At 42.6% G+C, this 20,512-nt stretch overlaps 1 protein-coding gene across 7 annotated transcripts in view; it reads left to right on the top strand.

Annotated features, from left to right (window-relative positions):
- The window catches only part of MLPH (melanophilin), an 87,006-nt gene that overhangs the window by 63,771 nt on the left and 2,723 nt on the right, over positions 1-20,512 (top strand). For 4 of the 7 annotated variants that reach the window (XM_038749134.1, XM_038749136.1, XM_038749137.1 and 1 more), the window contains exons 10-16: positions 5,462-5,545; positions 9,222-9,410; positions 12,183-12,338; positions 13,171-13,263; positions 15,464-15,541; positions 17,475-17,529; positions 20,062-20,162. In XM_038749134.1, the coding sequence (XP_038605062.1) occupies positions 5,462-5,545; positions 9,222-9,410; positions 12,183-12,338; positions 13,171-13,263; positions 15,464-15,541; positions 17,475-17,529; positions 20,062-20,162 (756 nt within the window). The remainder of the gene's footprint in view (positions 1-5,461; positions 5,546-9,221; positions 9,411-12,182; positions 12,339-13,170; positions 13,264-15,463; positions 15,542-17,474; positions 17,530-20,061; positions 20,163-20,512) is intronic. The other 3 variants (XM_038749140.1, XM_038749139.1, XM_038749138.1) reach the window with 3 other exon arrangements.

Here is a 20,512-nt window from a genome sequence, read left to right as displayed (position 1 = left end):
TCTGCTGTGTGACCTTGGACAAATCACTTAGCTTCTCTGTGCCTTGGTAACCTCATCTGTAAAAGGGGAATGAAGACTGTGAGCCCCTTTTGGGACAGGGACTGTATCCAACCTGATTAGCTTGTATCTACTATAGCACTTAGAACAATGCATGACATATAGTAACAGCCTAACAAATACCATCATCATCATCTTTCCTGCTGCCCTCTCAGTAGCAGCCCTACCCTGCTGTACTCTCATCAGTCATATTCTGTAAACTGTAAGCTCCTGTGGACAAGGATCACATTATGTGTTTAGTACAGTGCTCTGCAGACAGTAAGCACTCAGTAAATTTGATTAAATGAACCTACCAACTCTGTTGTATTGTACTTTCCCAAGCACTTAGTTCAGTGCTCTGCGTACAGTAAGCATTCAATAAATGTCATTGATTGATTGAGCCACTTGAACTAATCAATGGAATCTTCACTGGGAATCCAAGTATGATCTTTGACCATGGACCAGAATATTTCTGCCTGCTGTTAGCGTAGTCAGACCTTGCTGAGACCCTAATTGTCCTGCATGAAAAATCGGAGAATGATGGCTTCCCTTATTTACTCAATTCAATCACTCAACAGTCTTTATTGAGCATCTCTGTGTTCACAGCACTGTACTATTCACTTGGACGGAGACAAGAGGATTCGTCAATAATTTTTCCTACTTCAAGGAGTTTACAGTCTAGCCAAGGACAAAGACACTAGAGAAAATTACAGCTTGGAGTAAATAATAGAGACGAACAATGATATTTGCTAAATGCTTTCTGGGTGCCAAGCACTGTACTAACTGCTGGGGTAGAAACAAGATAATCAGGTTGGACACAGTCCCCTTCCCACTTGGGGCTCACAATCTAAGTAGGAGAGATAACAAGTGTTCCCCATTTTACAGATGAGGAGACTGAGGAACAGAGAAGTTAAGTGACTTGCCCAAGGTCACACATCAGGGATTAGAACCCTGGGTTCTGACTCCCAGGCCCATGCTTTTTCCACTAGGCTGTGATGCTTATACAGGCTATAGATTCAGGGCCAAAAGTGCTTCTCTTCCTGCCTTGCCTCCTCGTCCATTATCTCGTCCCTCTCCCCATTTTTGTGATTACCTGGTTCAAGGACTTTTCATTTTGGTCCCATTTTGCAGTCTGACTTTAACATTGCAAAGTGCTGTTTCTCTATCATCATCATAATAATGATTATAGTATTTGTTAAGCACTATGTGCCAGATACTATACTAAGCACTCGGGTAGATACAGGCAAATCAGGTTGGACTCAGTCCCTGTCCCACACGGGGCTCACAGTCTCAATCTCCATTTTATAGGTGAGGTAACTGAGGCCCAGAGAAGTGAAGTGACTTGCCCAAAGTCACACAGCAGGCAAGTGATGGAGTCAGGATTAGAACTCGTGACCTTCTGATCCCCAGGCCCATGCTTTATCCACTATGCCATGTTGCTTCTTGAGGTTGGCATTCTATCTTAGCTCTTTTTGGGGTTTCTTTGTCTCTCTAAGGTGCCCTTTCTACCCAAATGGGTGAAATTCAATGCCAGAGAAAGCTGTCTGCCTGGAAATCACTTCAGCATTTTATCGATCAGTATCTCTTCATCATATAAATGCTGTCCATAACTAGAGAACTCTTGTGTGAAATGTCCACTTAGGCCTTCACTTTCCTTGTTCCATTATTCATCCATGCAGACATATCCACTCCAAGCTTTGACTGCTATGAAGATTGAAGTAATTATCTATTGAAAAACAGATGCACCCTAAGAAGATGGTGTCATTTTGCCCCTTAAAAGAGAATGACTAGCAAATGAAATGGCAGTGATAGGCAACTTACAGCCTGGGAAGTGGAATGGAGAAGAAATTGATTTCTTTCAAATTAGCTATCAGATGACAGTCTTTAAGTGCCTCAAGGGTTTGAAAATGAAGAGTTGAGTTATGAATTCCTTTTTCTTTTCCTTGTCTTTTTCACACTTTGACTATAGCCAGGTCAAAAGTGGCTATCCTCCATCTGGTAGCAGCTCCAGCAGGTTCAGCTGTGAGGAATCAAAAGCAGGAGTGATCCTGGAGGAACCTAATTTACATCCTAATGGCTCTTGTAATCACAGTGAGGTCAGGCACTTTGATAAAGTCTCCACCAAATGGTTGTCCTGCAGCTATTTGGAACAGTCAGTCTAATGGACCTCTTACTGCTTCCAGAAACCTCACACTGCTCCCCTGAGCCCCACCCATCCCTCATCATCATCATAGTAGTATTTGTTAAGGGTTTACTATGTATCAAGCAGTGTTCTAAGCTCTGGGGTAGATACAAGGCAGTCAGGTGAATACAGTCCCTGTCCCACATGGGGCTAATTCTTAATCCCCATTTTACAGATGAGGTAACTGAGTTCCAGAGAAGTGAAGTGACTTGCCCAAGGCCACACAACAGAAATGTGGCAGAATCAGGATTAGAATATATGTCCTCTGACTCCCAGGTCCGGGCTCTGAGTAGAGGCAGGAATAAGGGCTGGGGGCTGAAGACTGCCATGTGGACCTCAGGATGAGCGGCAGGAGACCTTTCCCACTCTAGACTGTAAGCTCCTTGTGGGCAGGGAATATGTCTCTTTATTGTTATATTGTACTCTCCCAAGCTCTTAGTACAGTGCTCAGCACACAGTAAATATTCAATAAATGCAACTGACTGACTGACACTCGTAAAAAGTACACCCTCTTTGAGCTAGGAGACCTGGATTCTAATCCCGGCTCCCAAACCTGCCTGTTGTTTGGCCTTGGGCAAGTCACTTAACTTCTCTGTGCCTCCATTTTCTCCTCTGTAAAATGGGGATAAAAGGTCTGTTCTCCTTCCTCCTTAGACTGTGAGTCCAGGTGGGACTGCAACACTGAGCCATCAACATCTCTTGTCTATACCCCAATTCAGTGCTTGGCACATAGTAAGTGTTTAACAAATATCCCAGTTACTATTATAGAAGGAGTGATGTGAACTTGAAAGTAGTGGCAGCAGAGGCAGCTACAAAGTGCCAACTGTACCATTTCTACATTAGACCAGTGGCCCATCAAGAAGCAGTTCTGAGAAGCAGTGTGGCCTGGTGGCAAGAGCATGGGCCTGGGAATCAGAGGGCCTGGGGTTGTAAAGCTGGCTCTGACACTGCCTAATAATAATAATAATTGTGGTATTTGTTAAGTGCTTGTTATGTACCCAGCACTCTACTAAGTACTAGGGTAGAAATAAGGTAATTGGATTGGACACAGCCCCTGCCCCACAGTGGGTTCACAGTCTTAATCTCCATTTACAGATGAAGTAATTGAGGCACAGAAAAGTTGAGAGACCTGCCTTAAGTCACGCAGCAGACAAGTGGCAGAGCCAGAATGAGAACCCAAGTTGTTCTGACTCCTAGGCCAGTGCTCTATCTACTAGGCCATGCTGTGTCACCTTCACTTAATTTCTCTGTGCCTTAGTTTCCTCAACTGTACAATGGCAATTAAGACTGTGAGCCGTATGTGGGACAGGGACTGTATCCAACCTGACTTGCTTGGATCTACCCCAGTGCTTAGTACAGTGCCTGCCACATAGTAAGTGCTTAACAAATACTGTAAAAAAAATACTGCATTGTACAGGGCAAGCTGTCCTGGAGAGCTCACCGTTCATTCAAACCTTGGCTTGTGTGCCAGGAGAGGCCTCGGTCTTACTCACATTCATTTGTTCTTGGTCTCCAAGTAATCTGCTCACATTTAAGGATCCCATGGAACACTTGTTTTGAGTTTTAACCTTGCCTCATGTTTCCCAGTTCTTTGCCTCTCTACTGTTCTGCCATACTTTCCACTTGGAGTCCAGAATTGCTAAGGGTGAGGCAGTGAGGAGATACCAACTCACTTCATTGGTTTTATAGCTGGGTTCACGATAGGCTTCCTATCAGCTCATCGAATGAGAGCCTTCCAAAAAAGCTTTGTGTTTCAGAAGAAACAGGAAATGCCTTCAAGGAATTCCTGAACCATTTTGTTAAGAGACCTTGAAGTCTGTATATCTTGTAGGGAATTCACCCAGAAGGAGGATTGCTGCCCATAAGGTCACATTGACTTCGTGGTACATTCTAACTCCCTGTCACCATGGACACTTCACCCTAAAATGCCTTAATTAATCAATGGTATATTTATTGAGTGCTTACTATGTGCATAGCACTGTACTAAGCACTTGGGAGAATGCAGTACAACAGAGACAGCAGACTCATTCCCTGCCCAAAATGAGTTTACCTTCTAGAGAGGGAGAGAGATGCATTTGCCTGTGGGGCAAAGAATGTAGCTATTACTTTACAATGAATAATAAGTATCTCTTTCTAGACTAGTAGAGGAGTTAGAAAGGGCAGGGTGGGGAGTGGAGACAGGGACTTTCCTGATTGAATGAGTAAATCAAATTTTTAAAAAATGCAGAGGCTGAAAGGGAGGGAAAAGGAGGCTGCTGGGTCTATTCAGGAAGGTAGGAAGTCTCTTGATTATATCAGGAGAAAAATGGAGGTCGTGGGGCAAAAGGAGAGTAGGAGAGAGGGCAAAGAGTGGGCAGTAGTTGAGGCTACTTTATCAGCTAAAAGGGTCAGCAAATATAAACCAGAAAGTAACCATGAACAGGACTTTCGGGGGTTTGCAGCATGCGAATACATTGGATCCCTCTTGGTAGGAAATGCAAATAAAGTCATGGTTTCCAACTCTTGATTCGAAACTGATACCTACCAGCAGCAGTCCTCATACTACAATGGATTGTACTCAATTAATCAATCAATATTATAATTTATTGATCATTTACTAAGCAGCATGGCCTGGTGAGAAGTAGTGTGACCTTGTGGATAGAGCAGTGGCCTTGGAGTCAGAAGGACCTGGATTCTAATCCCAGCTGGGCCACTTGTCTGCTGTGGGTCCTTGAGCAAGTCACTTAACTTCTCTGGGCTTCATTACCTCATCTGTAAAATGGGGATTAAGACTGTGAGCCCCATCTGGGACATGGACTTCGTCCAAACCAATTTGCCCCTATCCGCCCCAGCACTTAGTATAGTGCTTGGCACATAGTAAATGCTTAACAAATGCCACTGTTATTATTAATGGAAATAAAGGACATTGCTTCCAACTCATGATTCTGAATTGATACCTACCCGAACGGGTCCTCATACCACACTGGGTTATAATCAACTAATCAATCAATAGTATTATTTATTAAGTGCTTACTAAGAACTTGGGAGAGTGCAATTGATTTAGTAGGTACAATCCCTGACCTCAAGAAGCTTACGGTCTAGCCATATTTGCCACATTTGAAAGTGATACTAGTAATGTGGTATTCTCTTTGCTATCCCTCTGTACTTTGAAGACGGCTGATCCTGGAATAAGTATCCTGCTCATTCCAGAGGTGATGGGAGCAGGGTCTATTTTCTCTGTTTTTTTCTCTTTCTCTGCTGCAGATCTTTGAATTGAGCAAACGTATGTCGGCTATTGAGCATATGCTGAACCGCCTGGAGGAGAAAATTTGGGTTCATTCCCAGGAGGTAACACAGCCAAACTGCGACTCTCTGAGAAGGGCACAGAAAGTTTTCCCTAACCTGTCTCTTTTTAGGTTGCAATATTTGCAGCCTATTCAGTGAACTTCTCTGTGCTGATTTTTGAGGGTCAACTAAGGAAGCTAAGAACTTAGTCACTTGATTTTATTACTGGAAATAACCCCAAACTTTCAGGATTTTTCGTTTAGAGAAGTGGGAGAGGTGAGGGGGTCAGAGATGGTGCCAATTCACTCATTCATTCATTCAATCATATTTATTGAGCACTTACTGTGTGAAGAGCACTGTACAAAGCTGTTGGGAAAGTACAATATGACAATAAACAGACATATTTGTTCACAAGAAGCTTACAGTCAAGAGTGGGGAGATAGACTACTTTAGTATAAAGAAATAAATTATAGGTATGTACATAAGTGCTGTGGGGCTGGGAACAAGGAAGAACAAAGGGAGCAAGTCAGGGTAATGCCAAAGGGGGTGGGAGAAGAGGAGATGGGGAGGGGCCTAGTCTGGAAAGGCGTCTTGGAGGAGATGTTCCTCAATTAGGCTTTAAAGGGTGGGAGAGTAATTGTCTGTAGGATAAGAACTCTTTGCTCATTGGAAAGGCCACAGATTAAATGGGAAAAGATAAATTTCTAAAAAGGGTGCCTTTGCACTTCTCTCTCTGGCAAGCAGGGTGACATTGCCAGGGGGGTCTGAAACCAGAGACATTCTGCTGATTCAGTGCAGGTTTCAGACTATCCACTGAACAGGTTTTTCTCCGAATCTTGCAGGATCACCAATCAATCAGTCCATCAATGGTATTTATTTAGTGCTATTTACACAGCACTGCTCTAAATATTTGGAAGAATACAATAAAACAGAATTACCAGACACTTCCAGATTACCAGATTACCAGATTACCAGAGGGTTTCCTGCCCATAATGAGCTAACAATTCCACCAAGAGGGAGACAGTGGTTTGGTTGCTGGAGAGATTGAGTGATCTAGGATGGTGGTCCTAGGATGGTGGTCCCTGACTAGGTTCTCTTTTCCTTTTCTTCCACTCCCTCCTGCATCTCCCTGACTTGCTCCCTTTATTCATTCCCCTTCCCAACCCCACAGCACTAATGTACACATCCGTAATGTATTTATTTATATTATTGTCTGTCTCCCCTTCTATACCGTAAACTCGTTTTTGGTAGGGATTGTGTCACTTATACTGTTATACTGTACTCTCCCATGCACTTGGTACAGTGCACTGCACAAAGTAAATGCTCAAAAAATATTATTGATTGCTTGAATGATTGATAGGTGATCACTGTTGGCCTGAGACTCAGAGGTCCCTCACTCTCCTACTCCTTGAAGGAATCCCTAAACCTCTTGATGTTTTCAGCTGTAAAATGAAGATACCTATCCTCCCTTATTCACTGGCATTCAGAATGCTTTGAGCTCCTCAATTAATCAATCATTGTTATTTATTGAGAACTTATGTGCAGAGCACTGTACTAAGCACTTGGAAGAGTACAATATAACAATTAACAGACACATTCCTGCCCATAATGAGTTTATAGTCTAGAGGGGAGACAGACTTAGTAAATATGACTTAGTAATTTATAGTATATAATTTAAATGTATGCTCGTAAGTGCTGTGGAGTTGGGGATGGGGTGAATAACAAGCTTTCCTGAAGAAAGCTTCCAAGTAAATAGAATTGCCACCCTGTAATTGATATGGCATTAAGTTTTGACAACTAGGATATTCTCCATTGGAGATGGAAGTGAGAATTGCTAGGGATTGTACCATGTTTACCATCCCAATCCTAATCACTTAGTGTGATCAAGCTTCCTAAAGTCCTCCAAACATTTCTGGTAGGAGAAACCAAGCCCATTCCCTCTAGACCATAAGCACATTGTGGGCAGGGAGCATATTTAACAAATCTTTTATATTGTACTGTCCCAAATGCTTAGTACAGGGCCCTGCACACATTAAGTGCTCTCAATAAATACTGCCAACCAATTGATTTCAGAGACAACATCGTGTTTAAGAGCAGCTGGGTGTCACAATCATTTTTGGAGCGAGAAAAATCTGGAGTTGATCTTAAGACCAATAAATTCCTGAGCATCTTTTGGCCATGGCAGAGATGTCAGCAGCACCCATCTTAACCCATTCTCTGCACCCTGAAGCAGTGTTCGACTTGGGGGGCTTCAACAGGGATATTAAATCTAAGGAAAAAGCATCTCCGCTTTATCAATCAGTTCTGTAATTAACACTTTTGTGATCCTATGGCCCAGTGCCTCAGAAGCGTTTTCCTGTAACTACGTTGATGGAAATTGACGTGCTTATCAGAAGTAGCTCTGGGTTTGAGGCTTTATGGCATTTTGGAGGGGAGAAAGTCAGGAGACAGCAATAAATGACCATTTTGAGGTGACAGTGGTTGTGAGTAAAACTCTAAGTGAGAAGGATGTTTCTCACTCCCACATGATCATTCCTTGGGTAACAAAGATAAGTGAGGCCCCCAAAGGAAACAGAAATGAGAAGCCATATGGCACTGACTCATCTAGCTTGTCCACAGAGCATCATTAGCCCTGATTATTTAGATATTACCCATAATAATACCCCAGGGCAGACACTGGGAGTTATTAGTTTGGGGGTGATGGGGGAGGTCACAGAGATTTTTTACAGGAGAGAAGGTTGGAAAGAGGAGGAGGATTTTCCATTATACAAAAACAAAAACTAAATACCTAAATATTGCAGGCTAAGAAAAATGTCTAAAACCCACAACCCACCCATCATCATCACCATCATCATCAGTGATATTTATTTGGTGTTTACCATGAGTACAGCACTATACTAAGTGCTTGGGAGAGTACAACACGAGTTGGCAGATGTGTTCCCTTCCTACAATGAGCTTACAGTTTAGAGAGGATGACAGACATTAATGTAAATAAAAAACTTATGACATATAATTTATAGATATGTTCAAATGTTCTGGTTGTTGAGGATGGGACAAATATCAAATGCCCCAAGTTCACACAGCCAAGTGACAAAGCGAAGGAAATTATTACTTAGTCTTTGCTGCACCAAAATGTAAGTTTTAGTAGTACCTCTGAGAGGTAGCCCTTTAAAAAGCTGTCTAACAGTCAATCGAGGATATTTGTTGAGCACTAATTATGTGCAGAGCACTATACTAAGCATTTTGCCCCCCGTGGGACAACCTGATCACCTTGTAACCTCCCCAGTGCTTAGAACAGTGCTTTGCACATAGTAAGTGCTTAATAAATGCCATTATTATTATTTAGGAGAGTGCAAGATGATAGAGTTGGTAGCTACGATCCCAGCCCTCAAAGAGTTTACAGATTATCTTATTGTAGAATAGGTAGAGAATTTCTTCTGGCAAGGACGGCCAGGTTGACGCTAGCATATCATTAACCACAATCTTTCACCTATGATACATTGTGTTAGAAAAAACACAAACAATTTTAGGTCCTGGGAATACAATCCAGACACTCAGGTCCTTGTGAAGGTTTTTCTGTTAATTGAGCCTTCATTTCCGGTAGTGGGACAGTTCGCTCTGAATATTATGAATTCAGAATTTGTCTCATAGCGCTGCCATGGTTTCAGAAGGGCTAGACCTGTAAATATGAATGGGTCTTTGCCACAGATTTAGATGACAACTCTTCCTATATTTCCAGGATCCTGCTCTTGGATCCCATTCTGAGGCGGACCTGGAAGAGGAGACTCTGAGGAGAAAACTAGGAGAGCTAACAAGCCACATCCCAGACAGAGAACCCTCTTCTGAGGAAGAGGAAGAGGGCAAAGAAAGGTGGAAGGAGCCAGTTCTGAGCTCCTCCAGCGATAACCAATCTCAAAGGGCTCCAAAGGTGAGTTTCCCCTTACAATCTAAACACCCGGACAGAGAAGTGCACGTTCCCTTCCTTGGTTCTCAGCCATGTCACCTCCGGTCCACCATGATAAGATTTTAGGATTTGGATTTTAATGTAATGAAAATGATAGGCCGCTCACTCTGCACTCCCTAACATTTGGGAACAGATGTGTTTTTATTGCCTGTTGAAATATAACCACTCCACCATGCCCCACCTTGTTTATCAATCCAGCTATCATATTTATTGAGCACTTACTGTGTTCAGAGCACTGTATTAAGCTCTTGGGAGAGTACAATATAATAGAGTTAGTAGACATGTTCCCTGCTCACAAGGAGCTTACAGTCTCTTCTACCACTGTCCTCTTGCTCACAACCTCCCTCCTGCCTGGAACTCCTTCAACCTTTACTTCTTCAAAATCCTTCTAGAAATCACATCTCCTTCAGGAGGCTTCCCCATTAATTTCTAATTTCACCACCTAATAGTAATAATAAGAATAAGAACTGTGGTATTTGTTAAGTGCTTACTATGTGCCAGGCACTGCAATAAGCAGTGAGGTAGAAAAAAGCAAATTGGGTTGGATTCAGTCCCTGTCACACCTGGGTCACCCAGTCTTAATCCCCATTTTACAGATAAGGTAACTGAGCCACAGAGTAACTAAGTGACTTGCCTAAGGTCACACAGCAGACAAGTGGCCAAGGCAGAATTAGAAACTAATCACCTAAGCACTTTGTCACTCACATGCCCTCTAGCACTTATGTCCATATATCTTTATATCTTCTTGTAGACTGTAAACTTCCTGTGGCAAGGGAATGTGTCTGCCAATTGTGTTGTATTGTACTCTCCCAAGTTCTTAGTAGAGTGCTCTGAACACAGTAAGTGATTGATTGATTAATTGATTTACATTCTATTTTTTCCTCCTATTTGTAATTTGTTTTATTTTCTCCCCCATTAGATTATAAACTCCTTAAGGGCAGGAATCGTGTCTACTAATTCTGTGTGTTCCCCCAAATGCTTGGTACCCTGCTCTGCACACAATAATATATGCTTCATAAATGCTTTTGATTGGATTGATTGATTTAATGAGACAGAGAGTTTTTCCTGGTTCCGGGGATCCAGTCCAGGAATTAATCATACAGAAAGCTGCTATTCCCCTCTGTCTTGACTAGAAACTTAATCTTCTCTGTTCAGTAGATTGATCCACCTGTTTGGTTTACAGAGAAGCTCTTAAAGCAAGGGAAGTGATTCAAATATTAACTAGAAATAGGAACCACCTCTTGTTATCTGGAGGTCCTCTGGTCATTGTTATTTTTCTCCAAGATATTCCATTAGCATTGACCTAAAGGTCATTCCTCTTTGAAGCCTCTCATGTCGTCCTTGTGCAACTCTTGGTTTGGAGAGGCACTGCCACCATGTCTTGTGACGCAAGCACTTTTGATAGGGTCTTCAGCCTCAAAGGGTGCCATGATCTGAGTGCTTTCTAGTCTGCACAACCCTCTTTTCCCCCAGGCCTCCAGCCACAGAGCCATAACTGACTAAGAAAGAAAATGTATGAAGAGTTTTGGGAATGAGTCAAATTGAACATTTGGGTTCTACAAGTTGAGAAAGAGAGAGGGAGGGAGAGAGAGAAGCACTAGGAAATACTTTAAGTTTTCAGTCTCCATAGCAGTGGAGAACCCCTCATTCATTCATTCATTCAATCATATTTATTGAGCGCTTACTGTTTGCAGAGCACTGTACTAAGCGCTTGGGAAGTACAAGTTAGCAACATATAGAGATGGTCCCTACCCAACAGCGGGCTAACCCCTCAAATTGTTATTCACTTAAATCAAGGGTGATCCATCTTTGGTTGAGGGGGATTTAAAATTTTGAATTGCATTACACCTCATAGGCTGTTTTAGTATGGAATTAGACCTGCTAATGTCATTCCTTTTTAAGAAGATTTTGCTTTAAGATATGTTTTCTTTCAGAACTTATTTTTCCACAGAGGAACTAAGCCCTTTTCTCACTTTCTTCTTCTAGGCCCCCATATGCCTAATCTGACTGCAAAATACAAGGGACAGCATTGTCCCTTGTATTTGAATACCTCCACTTGGCTCTGTCTGATATAACATTGGTTTATGAATATGGGAAATGTGTAGGTTTTTTTCGTCTTCTGGGGCAATTGTCTCCCTGTTTTCATCTTAGATGCATAATAATGATAATAAAAATAACAATAATTGTTATGCAATTACAATGCCCAAAGCACGGTACTAAGTACTGGGGCAGACACAAGATAATCAGGTTGGACAAAGCCCCTGTTCCAAATGGAACTAACAGTCTAAGTGGGAGAGAAAAAACAGGTATTATCTGAGACATTTCACTGTATCCTTAAAATATCTCATGTCCTCTGCTTACAATTTCCTAGTATCAGTTTACCATGCAGAGTTCTTTGGGTAACCTCCTGCCGTCAGTTTCCTCACAACCACCCAGTGCCACTGTGTTGAGGTAGTGTAAGTAGCACAGCATAGTATAGTAGGAGACTGTCAAAGTGTGCATTTGTCTTCCCTAGTAGATGCTGAGGGCAGAGTTAGTGTTAAATTTTCTTCCCCTTCTGGGTGTTTTCCAAGCCCTTAGTTATCGATCACCAAAAAATCTTACAGTGCCGAGGATAATTCTTGACTATGGCTCTGGCCCACAAACGCTATCACATTATTTGACTTGCACCTCCTGCCCACCTCTGCCCCCAGCTTGCCTACACCCCCTGCAGGTGCAGTCTTTCTTTTTTTTCAGGTGTGCAGAGCTCCTGACCAAGCTTATGAACTGGAGAAAAGTTTCCAATGCTCTAAGTATCCTTCCCAACTCCATGGGACCCCTGATTCTGAGCTCTCAGAACTGGAGGACAAAGTGGCTCTGGCTGCGGTTGAGGTTCAGAATACAGAGAGCGAGGTAAAAGCCCCCAAAGAGGCACATTGAAATTGCCCTTTCAACCCACCCCCACTTTAATCCAGGTGACAGATGCAGCCTGGGAAAGTGTATTCATAGTACTCCCTCCAATCAATACATAATTGAAGTTGTTCTTTTCTCCTTGTTTGACCCTTGTCATAAGGTCAGAAAAGGCCTAAAGCAGAGGCCATACCTCTGAAATGGAGGCAATCCCTTTGCAATAGCAGGGAATGCAATTGGAAGATTTCCTTCCCATAAGCAAAGCCAACCCCTCAATCTTGAGTATGTGCCATGTGGCAGACCTCCCCCTTAAAACGACAAGCTCAGCACTGGCTAATGCAAATTTGACATTAATAATTATGGTATCTGTAAAATGCTTAGTATGTGCCAAGCACTGTTCAAAGCACTTGGGTAGATACAAGTTAATCAGGTGGGGCACAATCCCTGTCCCACATGGGGCTCACACTCTTATCCCCATTTTACAGATGAGGTAACTGTGGCACAGATAAGTTAAGTGACTTGCCCAAGGTCACACAGCAGACATGTGGTGAAGCTAGGATTAGAATCCTTCTGCATCGCCCTGACTTGCTCTCATTATTCATACCCCTCCCAGCCACATAGCACTTAGGTACATATCTGTAAGTTAATCTACAGATGATGTCTGTCTCCCCAGCTAGACTGTAAGCTTGTTGTGGGCAGGGACTGGGTCTGCTTATTGTTATCTTTTACTCTCCCAAGACTGCAGCCCAGTGCTCTGCACAAAGTAAGCACTCAATAAATACAGTTGAATGAAGTGTAACAGGCTAGGTAGGTGGCTTGACTGTTTTGCTTTTAGGTTTCAGATATAGAATCTCGAATTGCAGCACTGAGTGCTGCCGGACTCACTGTGAAAACACAGGGGAAAGCCCGGAAGGAATCCAGCCTCCAGGTGAGGGATGGGAGGGGCCCCGGCTCAGATAGAGTACTGGCATCCTGTCCTGCCCATGTCTCCAAGAAATGTCACCACCTGAAGGTCCACGAGGATCCTGATGTGGCTTTTTCATTCATTCAATCGTATTTATCGGGCACTTACTGTGTGCAGAGCACTGTACTAAGCACTTGGGAAGTACAAGTCAGCTTTTTGTGAAGCAGCGTGGCCTAGATGAAAGAGCATGGGCCTGGGAGTCAGAGGGCCTGGGTTCTAATACCAACTCCACCACTTTCCTGCCGTGTGACCTTGGGCAAAGTCACTTAACTTATATGTTATATGTGCACTTATATGTGCCTCAGTTTTCTCACTCTTAAAATGGGGATTCAATCCTACTCCCTCCTACTTAGATGGTGAACCCCATGTGGGACAGGGTCTGTGTCCAAACTGATTAGCTTGTATCTACTTCAGAACTTAGGAGAGTACATGGCACATAGTAAGCGCTTGTCTTGTCTTATGCTATCAAGTCATTTCCAACACATAGTGACTCTGTGGATGCATCTCTCCCAGGACACCCCATCTCCATCTGCAATTGTTGTAATAGAGTTTTCTTGGTAAAAATATAGAGTGATTTACCATCACCTTCTTCTGTGCAGTAAACTTGAGTCTCCTCCCTTGACTCTCTCCCATGCTGCCGCTGCCCAGCACAAGTGAGTTTTTACTTGTAGCAGATTGCCTTCCACTCAATAGAGGAATAGAATGAGTATGCCTCTGCTTGACTCTCCTTCCCGTAGCTGAGACTGTCAGAGTACTGGAAACTCTATAGGTGTGATCTTGAAAGGGGAATAAGCACTTAACAAGTACTGTTTTATTATTATTGTTATTACTATTAGTATTATTATTATCATCATCCAGGAAACTAATCCAGTAGACTGAAGTAGAAAGTTTGTGGTATTTGGAGGCTAAACTTAATGGCATGTTCAAAGTTATTGAATTTTCACTGTTCTAATCAAGTGATTTTAGTTTCTCTGTGTGGAAACAATGGTGAATGCATTGTGCCTAACAATAGTGTAGATGCTGCCATAATTCTGCTACATTTGAGGAAATATGGGGGTTTTATATAGATATATCCATCTTGTTACCCCATTTGCCTCTTATTATACTTGTCTTTTAGAAAGAGAATCCCAGCATTGAGGTAAACAAATATGTACTAACGATTTTAGAGTTTGACCCATAACAAGATGTATGGGAATTGAGGTAAAATCAGATCTGAATTGCTACTGGATGCCGAATGACTTTCTTTATGAAATATGATTATCCCTAATATGGTAGGGAATGTGGGTTTTGGTAGTCTAATGAGGTAGAGCTGTTTCCCACCTCTTACAGGGTTAATCTGAAGAGCAAAAGAGAATAAAGGACAGAGTTCCCTTCCAAGCCAGCAGCTCAACATCCCTCATGTGAGAAAGAACAGGCCCCAGTCACAGCATCTTTGACACAATCATCTGTGATCACTAATCTTTCCCTCTGGGGACGGTGGGGAAGGGAAGATAGTGTTAGCCCCATTCTGCAGTTGGAAATACTGAGGCCCAGAAACCTAAAGTGACTTGCCCAAGGTCACACAGCTAACCAGTGGAGGAACTAGAAGGAGAACATAGAACAGCCCTCCACTCTCGCCACTCTGGACTATTAGTAATATGGGGCCTTCTGGTAGACCCTGGGTTCTGAAGGCAGAAAGCCCACTTTAATGCTGCATTTTCAAATAAGTCCAGACAAAATTATCAAAGTCCTTAGCATGTGTGGGAGAAGAATTCAGGTGTACTTTGGAAGCTCGATATGAAATCCTCCAGCACTTCTACCTGGAATTGTATAATAATAATAATAATGTTAATAGTGGTATTTGTTAAGTGCTTACCTAGTGCCAAGCACTCATCTAAGCTCTGGGGTATATACAAGATCATCAGGTCCCACATGGGGCTCACAGTCTAAGTAGGAGGGAGAGTAAGTATTCAATTAATATTTTGCACTTGAAGGAACTAAAGCCCAGACAAGTTAAGTGAGAGGCCCAATGTCACACAGAGGTGGGATTAGAACCCAGGTCCTTTGGCTCCCAGGCCCCATGCTCTTTCCACTAGGCCATACTGCTTCCCTAACATTTTAATCAGTTTTAATACTATTCCTACAGATATTTCTTTTTATTTTTTCCTTTTTTTTTGTCCTTAAGATATTTCCCTTCCAACCTGCCAAGAATCCCGACTGCAGTTCTCAGGATCCAACCTTAGAGCCTTCAAATGAGAGCAAGGTAAGTCACAGACCACCCAAATGAGGAGCTGGAAAGAGCAAAAGGATTTTGGTAAAAAGATCTCCTTGGTCTCTTGGTCCTGTTGAAAATGTTCACATTTGATGGAATGATTCTAGAGTAAAAATAGGATGAGCAGGAGAAGGGAAATTGGAAAAGCCATACCCAACCACATTAGAACTAGTAAGGGAATAATGGGGTGGAATAACGCTTCATCTTCACAATCAATGTGTACCCTCATGCCTCTTCCCAAACATTTGTAGCTATCTTTATGTCTGTCTCTCAATCAGTCAATGCTATTTGTTGAGCATTTACTACGTGTAGAGCACTATACTAATCACTTGGAGTACAACACAACAGAATTGGTGAACACATTCCCTGCCGATAAAAAGCTTCCAGTCTAGGGGGGAGACAGACATTAATAGAAAGAATTAATTTGTAATATGTAATTTGAAGATATGTCTATAAGTGTTGTGTGGTTAGGGGTGGCAAGTTGAGGATAAGCTTCTTGTGGGCAGAGAATGGGTCTTGTGCTTCGATTGTACTTTATCAAGTGCTTAAAGCAGTGTTACTGCTCCTACCAGGAGTACTGGTAAGTGTAATTGCTGCCTCTGTGCTGAAAACCAGCTTTTTGGTGGGGAACTGCTCCACCATTAATAATAATAATAACAAGAATTATTATTATTATAGTATTTTTTAAGCACTTATTATGTGCCAGGCACTGTACTAAGCTCTGGGGTAGATACAAGAAAATCGGGTTGGACACAGTCCTTGTCCCACATAGGGCTCCCAGTCTCAATACCCAATTTACAGATGAGGTAACTGAGACACAGAGAAGTTAAGAAACTTGCCCAAGGTCACACAACAGACAAATGGCGGAGCCAGGTTTAAAACCCATGACCTTCTGATTCCCAGGCCTGTGCTCTAGCCACTACTCCATGCTGCTCCACCATTCCATGGGGCTCGGAGGGACGGCTGTCTTGGACTAGCTAGCTACCCACTCACCTTTGAAAGGGAGAAACCACCTTTAACCTGGTTGTATCATATAGTTCCTGCAGTCCTATTGCCCCCCTGAATTCATTCCATCATATTTTCATTCAGTTGTATTTATTGAGCACTTACTGTGTGCAGAGCACATACTAAGAGCTTGGGGGAGCAAGCAATAAACATAGCAATATAGAAATAAACAGACACATTTCACAATGAGTTTACAGTCTAGGGGAAGGACTGTGCACTAGAGGAAGGAAGGACTTAGAGGAGTTTAGAGGGAAACTTAGGACTGAATCTAAGGAAGGACTAGATTTATTCAAAATCCACAATCTTGAGGTTCCAGCTGAGGGTCCACAACTTACCTTAGGAGAAGACCAATGGATCAGTGATGTTTATTGAGCACTTGCTGTGTGCTGAGCATTGTACTAAGCACTTGGGAGAGTATGTTAGAGTAAGTAGGCATGATTCCTGCCCACAAGGAGTTTACAGCCTCGTGGGGGACACAACCACTATCATAAATTGCAGGTGGAGGGAAGCAGCAGAGTTTAAGGAGATATGTGTAAGTGCTGGGGAGGAAGGAGAGGGAAGTACCCAGTCAACAGGCAATGAGAAAAAGAGGAGCTAGTAAAGGAGTTAGGGAAGGGGGAAACAGAAAAGGCAAAAAACAAAGAGAGGATTCCAGGACACTGTCCACAAAGAGTTCAAGGAGAAGGGGTAGGCTGTAAGTATTAAAGCCTGTGAAGAAGCTCAGAAAGTGAAAATAGAGGCAAATACACTAAACTTTGGCTGAAGAAGATCACTGGTGACCTTAGAAGAGCCTTAGAAACCCTAAGTCTTTGTTCACAAACTCATAAGATCTTAACTTGACCAAAAGGAATACGGTCAGAATGATGATTTTCACAAACCTCACGATACTGGGAATCAAACAACCATCTTTTTCTTTTAGGCAATGTCTGTGCCACATCCAGGAAGGAAGTTCAACACGTCCCTTAAAATCCAAGGTGAGAGCTATGTGTTTAGTTTTCTTGTGGGAAATTGGAGACAGATATTCAGGAAAGTAAAAATAAATAATAATTGTGGCATTTGTTAAGCTCTTATTAAGTTTCAAGCACTGAACTAAGCACTGGGGTAGATACAAGATGATCAGGTCCCATATGGGGCTCACAGTATAAGTAGGAGGAAGAACAGATCTTAAATCACTATTTTGCAGATGAGGGAACTGAGGCCCAGAGAAGTTAAGTGACTTGCCCAAGGCCACCCAGCAGACAAGTGGAGGAGCCAGAATTAGAACCCAGGTCCTCTGACTCCTAGATCAGGCTCTTTCCACTAGGCCATTCTGCTTCTAAAATAACTTTATGTCATATTATGTAGTTTGAAGAGCATCACCATAGTCAACATTATTGATTGAGCACCTTCTATGTACAAAAGACTATGCCAAGCACTTGAAAGCCCAAAAAAATTATACAGTCACTGTCCTTGAGAAGAGGGAAAGGGTGGCCATTAATTGATCGTTTTGATGAATTAAAAGAGAGAAAGATAGCTGTAATAAAATAATAATAATAATTTCAGTATTAAGCACTATCTGTGTGCCAAGCACTGCTGGGGTTAGCACTGCTAAGCACTGGGGTAGATATAAGGTTCCAAGTGCTTAGTACAGTGCTCCGCACACAGTAAGTGCTCAATAAATATGATAGATTGAATGAATTTGTCCATATTTACTCTATTTTATTAATGATGTGTATCTAGCTCTAACTGGATTTATTCTGATGGTATTATACCCGCTCTCTCTCCTATTTAGCCTGTGAGTCTATGCACCAAAGAGAAGCAGCTTGGCGCAGTGGAAGAGAGCCCGGGCTTTGGAGTCAGAGGTCATGGGTTCAAATCCCAGCTCCACCAACTGTTAGCTGTGTGACTTTGGGCAAGTCACTTCACTTCTCTGGGCCTCAGTTACCTCATCTGTGAAATGGGGATTAAAACTGTGAGCCCCCTGTGGGACAACCTGAACACCTTGGAACCTCCCCAGCGCTTAGAACAGTGCTTTGCACATAGTAAGCGCTTAACAAATACCATTATTAATAATAATAATAAGGTTGGATACAGTTCCTGTTCCACATGGGGCTCACAGTCTTAATCCCTATTTTGCAGATAAGGACACTGGGGTCCAGAGAATTGAAGTGACTAAGGTCACTTAGCAGATAAGTGGCAGAGTCGCGAATAGAACCCAGGTCCTTCTGATTCCTAGGCCCGTGCTCTATCCACTAGACCACACTGCTTCTATAATTCAAATCCTTCCTCTCCTCCCCTTTCCAGTCAATTAGTGGTATTTATTGAGTGCTGACTGTGTACAGAGCACTGTAGCAATCATCTAATACAGAACTCTGAACAATAATAATAAGATCTATAGTGGTTTTTATTAAGTAATAATAATAATAATGGTATTTGTTAAGTGCTTACTATGTGCCAAGCACTTCTCTAAGTGCTGGGGCACATACAATGTAGTCAGGTTGTCCCACGTGGGGCTCACAGTCTTAATTCCCATTTTACAGATGAGGTAACTGAAGCACAAAGAAATTAAGTGACTTGCCCAAAGTCACACAGCTGATAAGTGGCAGAGTCAGGATTAGAACCCACAACCTCTGATTCCCAAGCCCATGCTTTTGCCGCTAAGCCACACTGCTTCTCCATAATAATGGCATTTGTTAAGTGCTTACTATATGCCAAGCACTGTTCTAGCACTGGGGGGGGATACAGGGTAATCAGGTTGTCCCACACGAGGCTCACAGTCTTAATCCTCATTTTATGCATGAGGTAACTGAGGCACAGAGAAGTGAAGTGACTTTCCCAAAGTCACACAGCTCATATGTGGCGGAGCCGGGATTAGAACCCATGACCTCTGACTCCCAAACCCAGGCTCTTTCCACTGAGCCACGCTAAGTGCTCACTATGTCCCAGCACTATATTAAGTGATGGCATAGATTGAAGATAAACAGGTTGGACACCGTCCCTATATCACATGGGACTCACAGTCCAAGTAGAGGGAAGATCTGATATTCTATCCCTATTTTACAGATAAGGAAACTGAGGCACAAGGAAGCTAAGGTCACACAGCAGACAAGTGGGAGAAGTGAGAAGCATCGTGACCTAGTGAATAGTGAGACAAGCCTAGGGGTCAGAAAGACCTGTGTTCTACTTCCGGCTCCACCTCTGTCTGCTGAATGACCTTGGGCAAGTCACTTAACTTCTCCATGCCCAGTTACCTCATCTGTAAAATGAGGATTAAGACTGTGAGCCCAATTTGGGACATGGATGATGTCCAGTCTTATTCGCCTGTATCTACCCCAGCACTTAGGACAGTGACTGGCACCTAGGTAACGTCTAACAAATACCACGGAAAAAGGTTCTCTGACTCGCAGTCCTGGGTTCTTTCCACCAGACCTCACTGGTTCTGCAAACTGCTCCATCAGACCAGTGATTGATCAGCAAAACTGTTGGTCTCCCAGAATGACTAAATTTTCTTTTTGTTTTCCCCTAAGGAAGCAGTGATGATTCTTTTGATCGGAAATCAGTTTACCGGGGATCCTTGACCCAAAGAAATCCCAATGGAAAAAAACGGAAGATGGATCGCCTCTTTGCGGTAAAATTTTTCATCCAACTGGATTCTTTGGGGATTTTCTTTTTTTTTCAACTCTATGAAAAGAATTGAGCTCAGATGAATAAAGGACCAAACAGGTGCTAAAATAGATAAGATCCAAAGGCCAAAGAGAAAAAATGAGGTCAAGCTTGCAAGAAACTTAAATTCCTTAATGGGGGAAAAGTGTCTTCAGTACATCAAGACACAAATAGACCCGGAAGAGCCAAGAATTTGTGCTTTGGTACATTTCATTTGTCAAGAGTTACGATTGGTTCAGTGACTAACAGGAAGCAGAGTGCCAGGAATAGGATGAGTGAGCCCTGTGGCTAGAGTGAAGAATAAGGTCAACTTGA

This window comes from Tachyglossus aculeatus, chromosome 7 (genome assembly GCF_015852505.1).
Source record: "Tachyglossus aculeatus isolate mTacAcu1 chromosome 7, mTacAcu1.pri, whole genome shotgun sequence".
Taxonomy (NCBI): Eukaryota; Metazoa; Chordata; class Mammalia; order Monotremata; family Tachyglossidae; genus Tachyglossus; species Tachyglossus aculeatus.
Note: the sequence above shows the minus strand (reverse complement) of the source record. Positions and strands in the feature narration are given on the sequence as shown.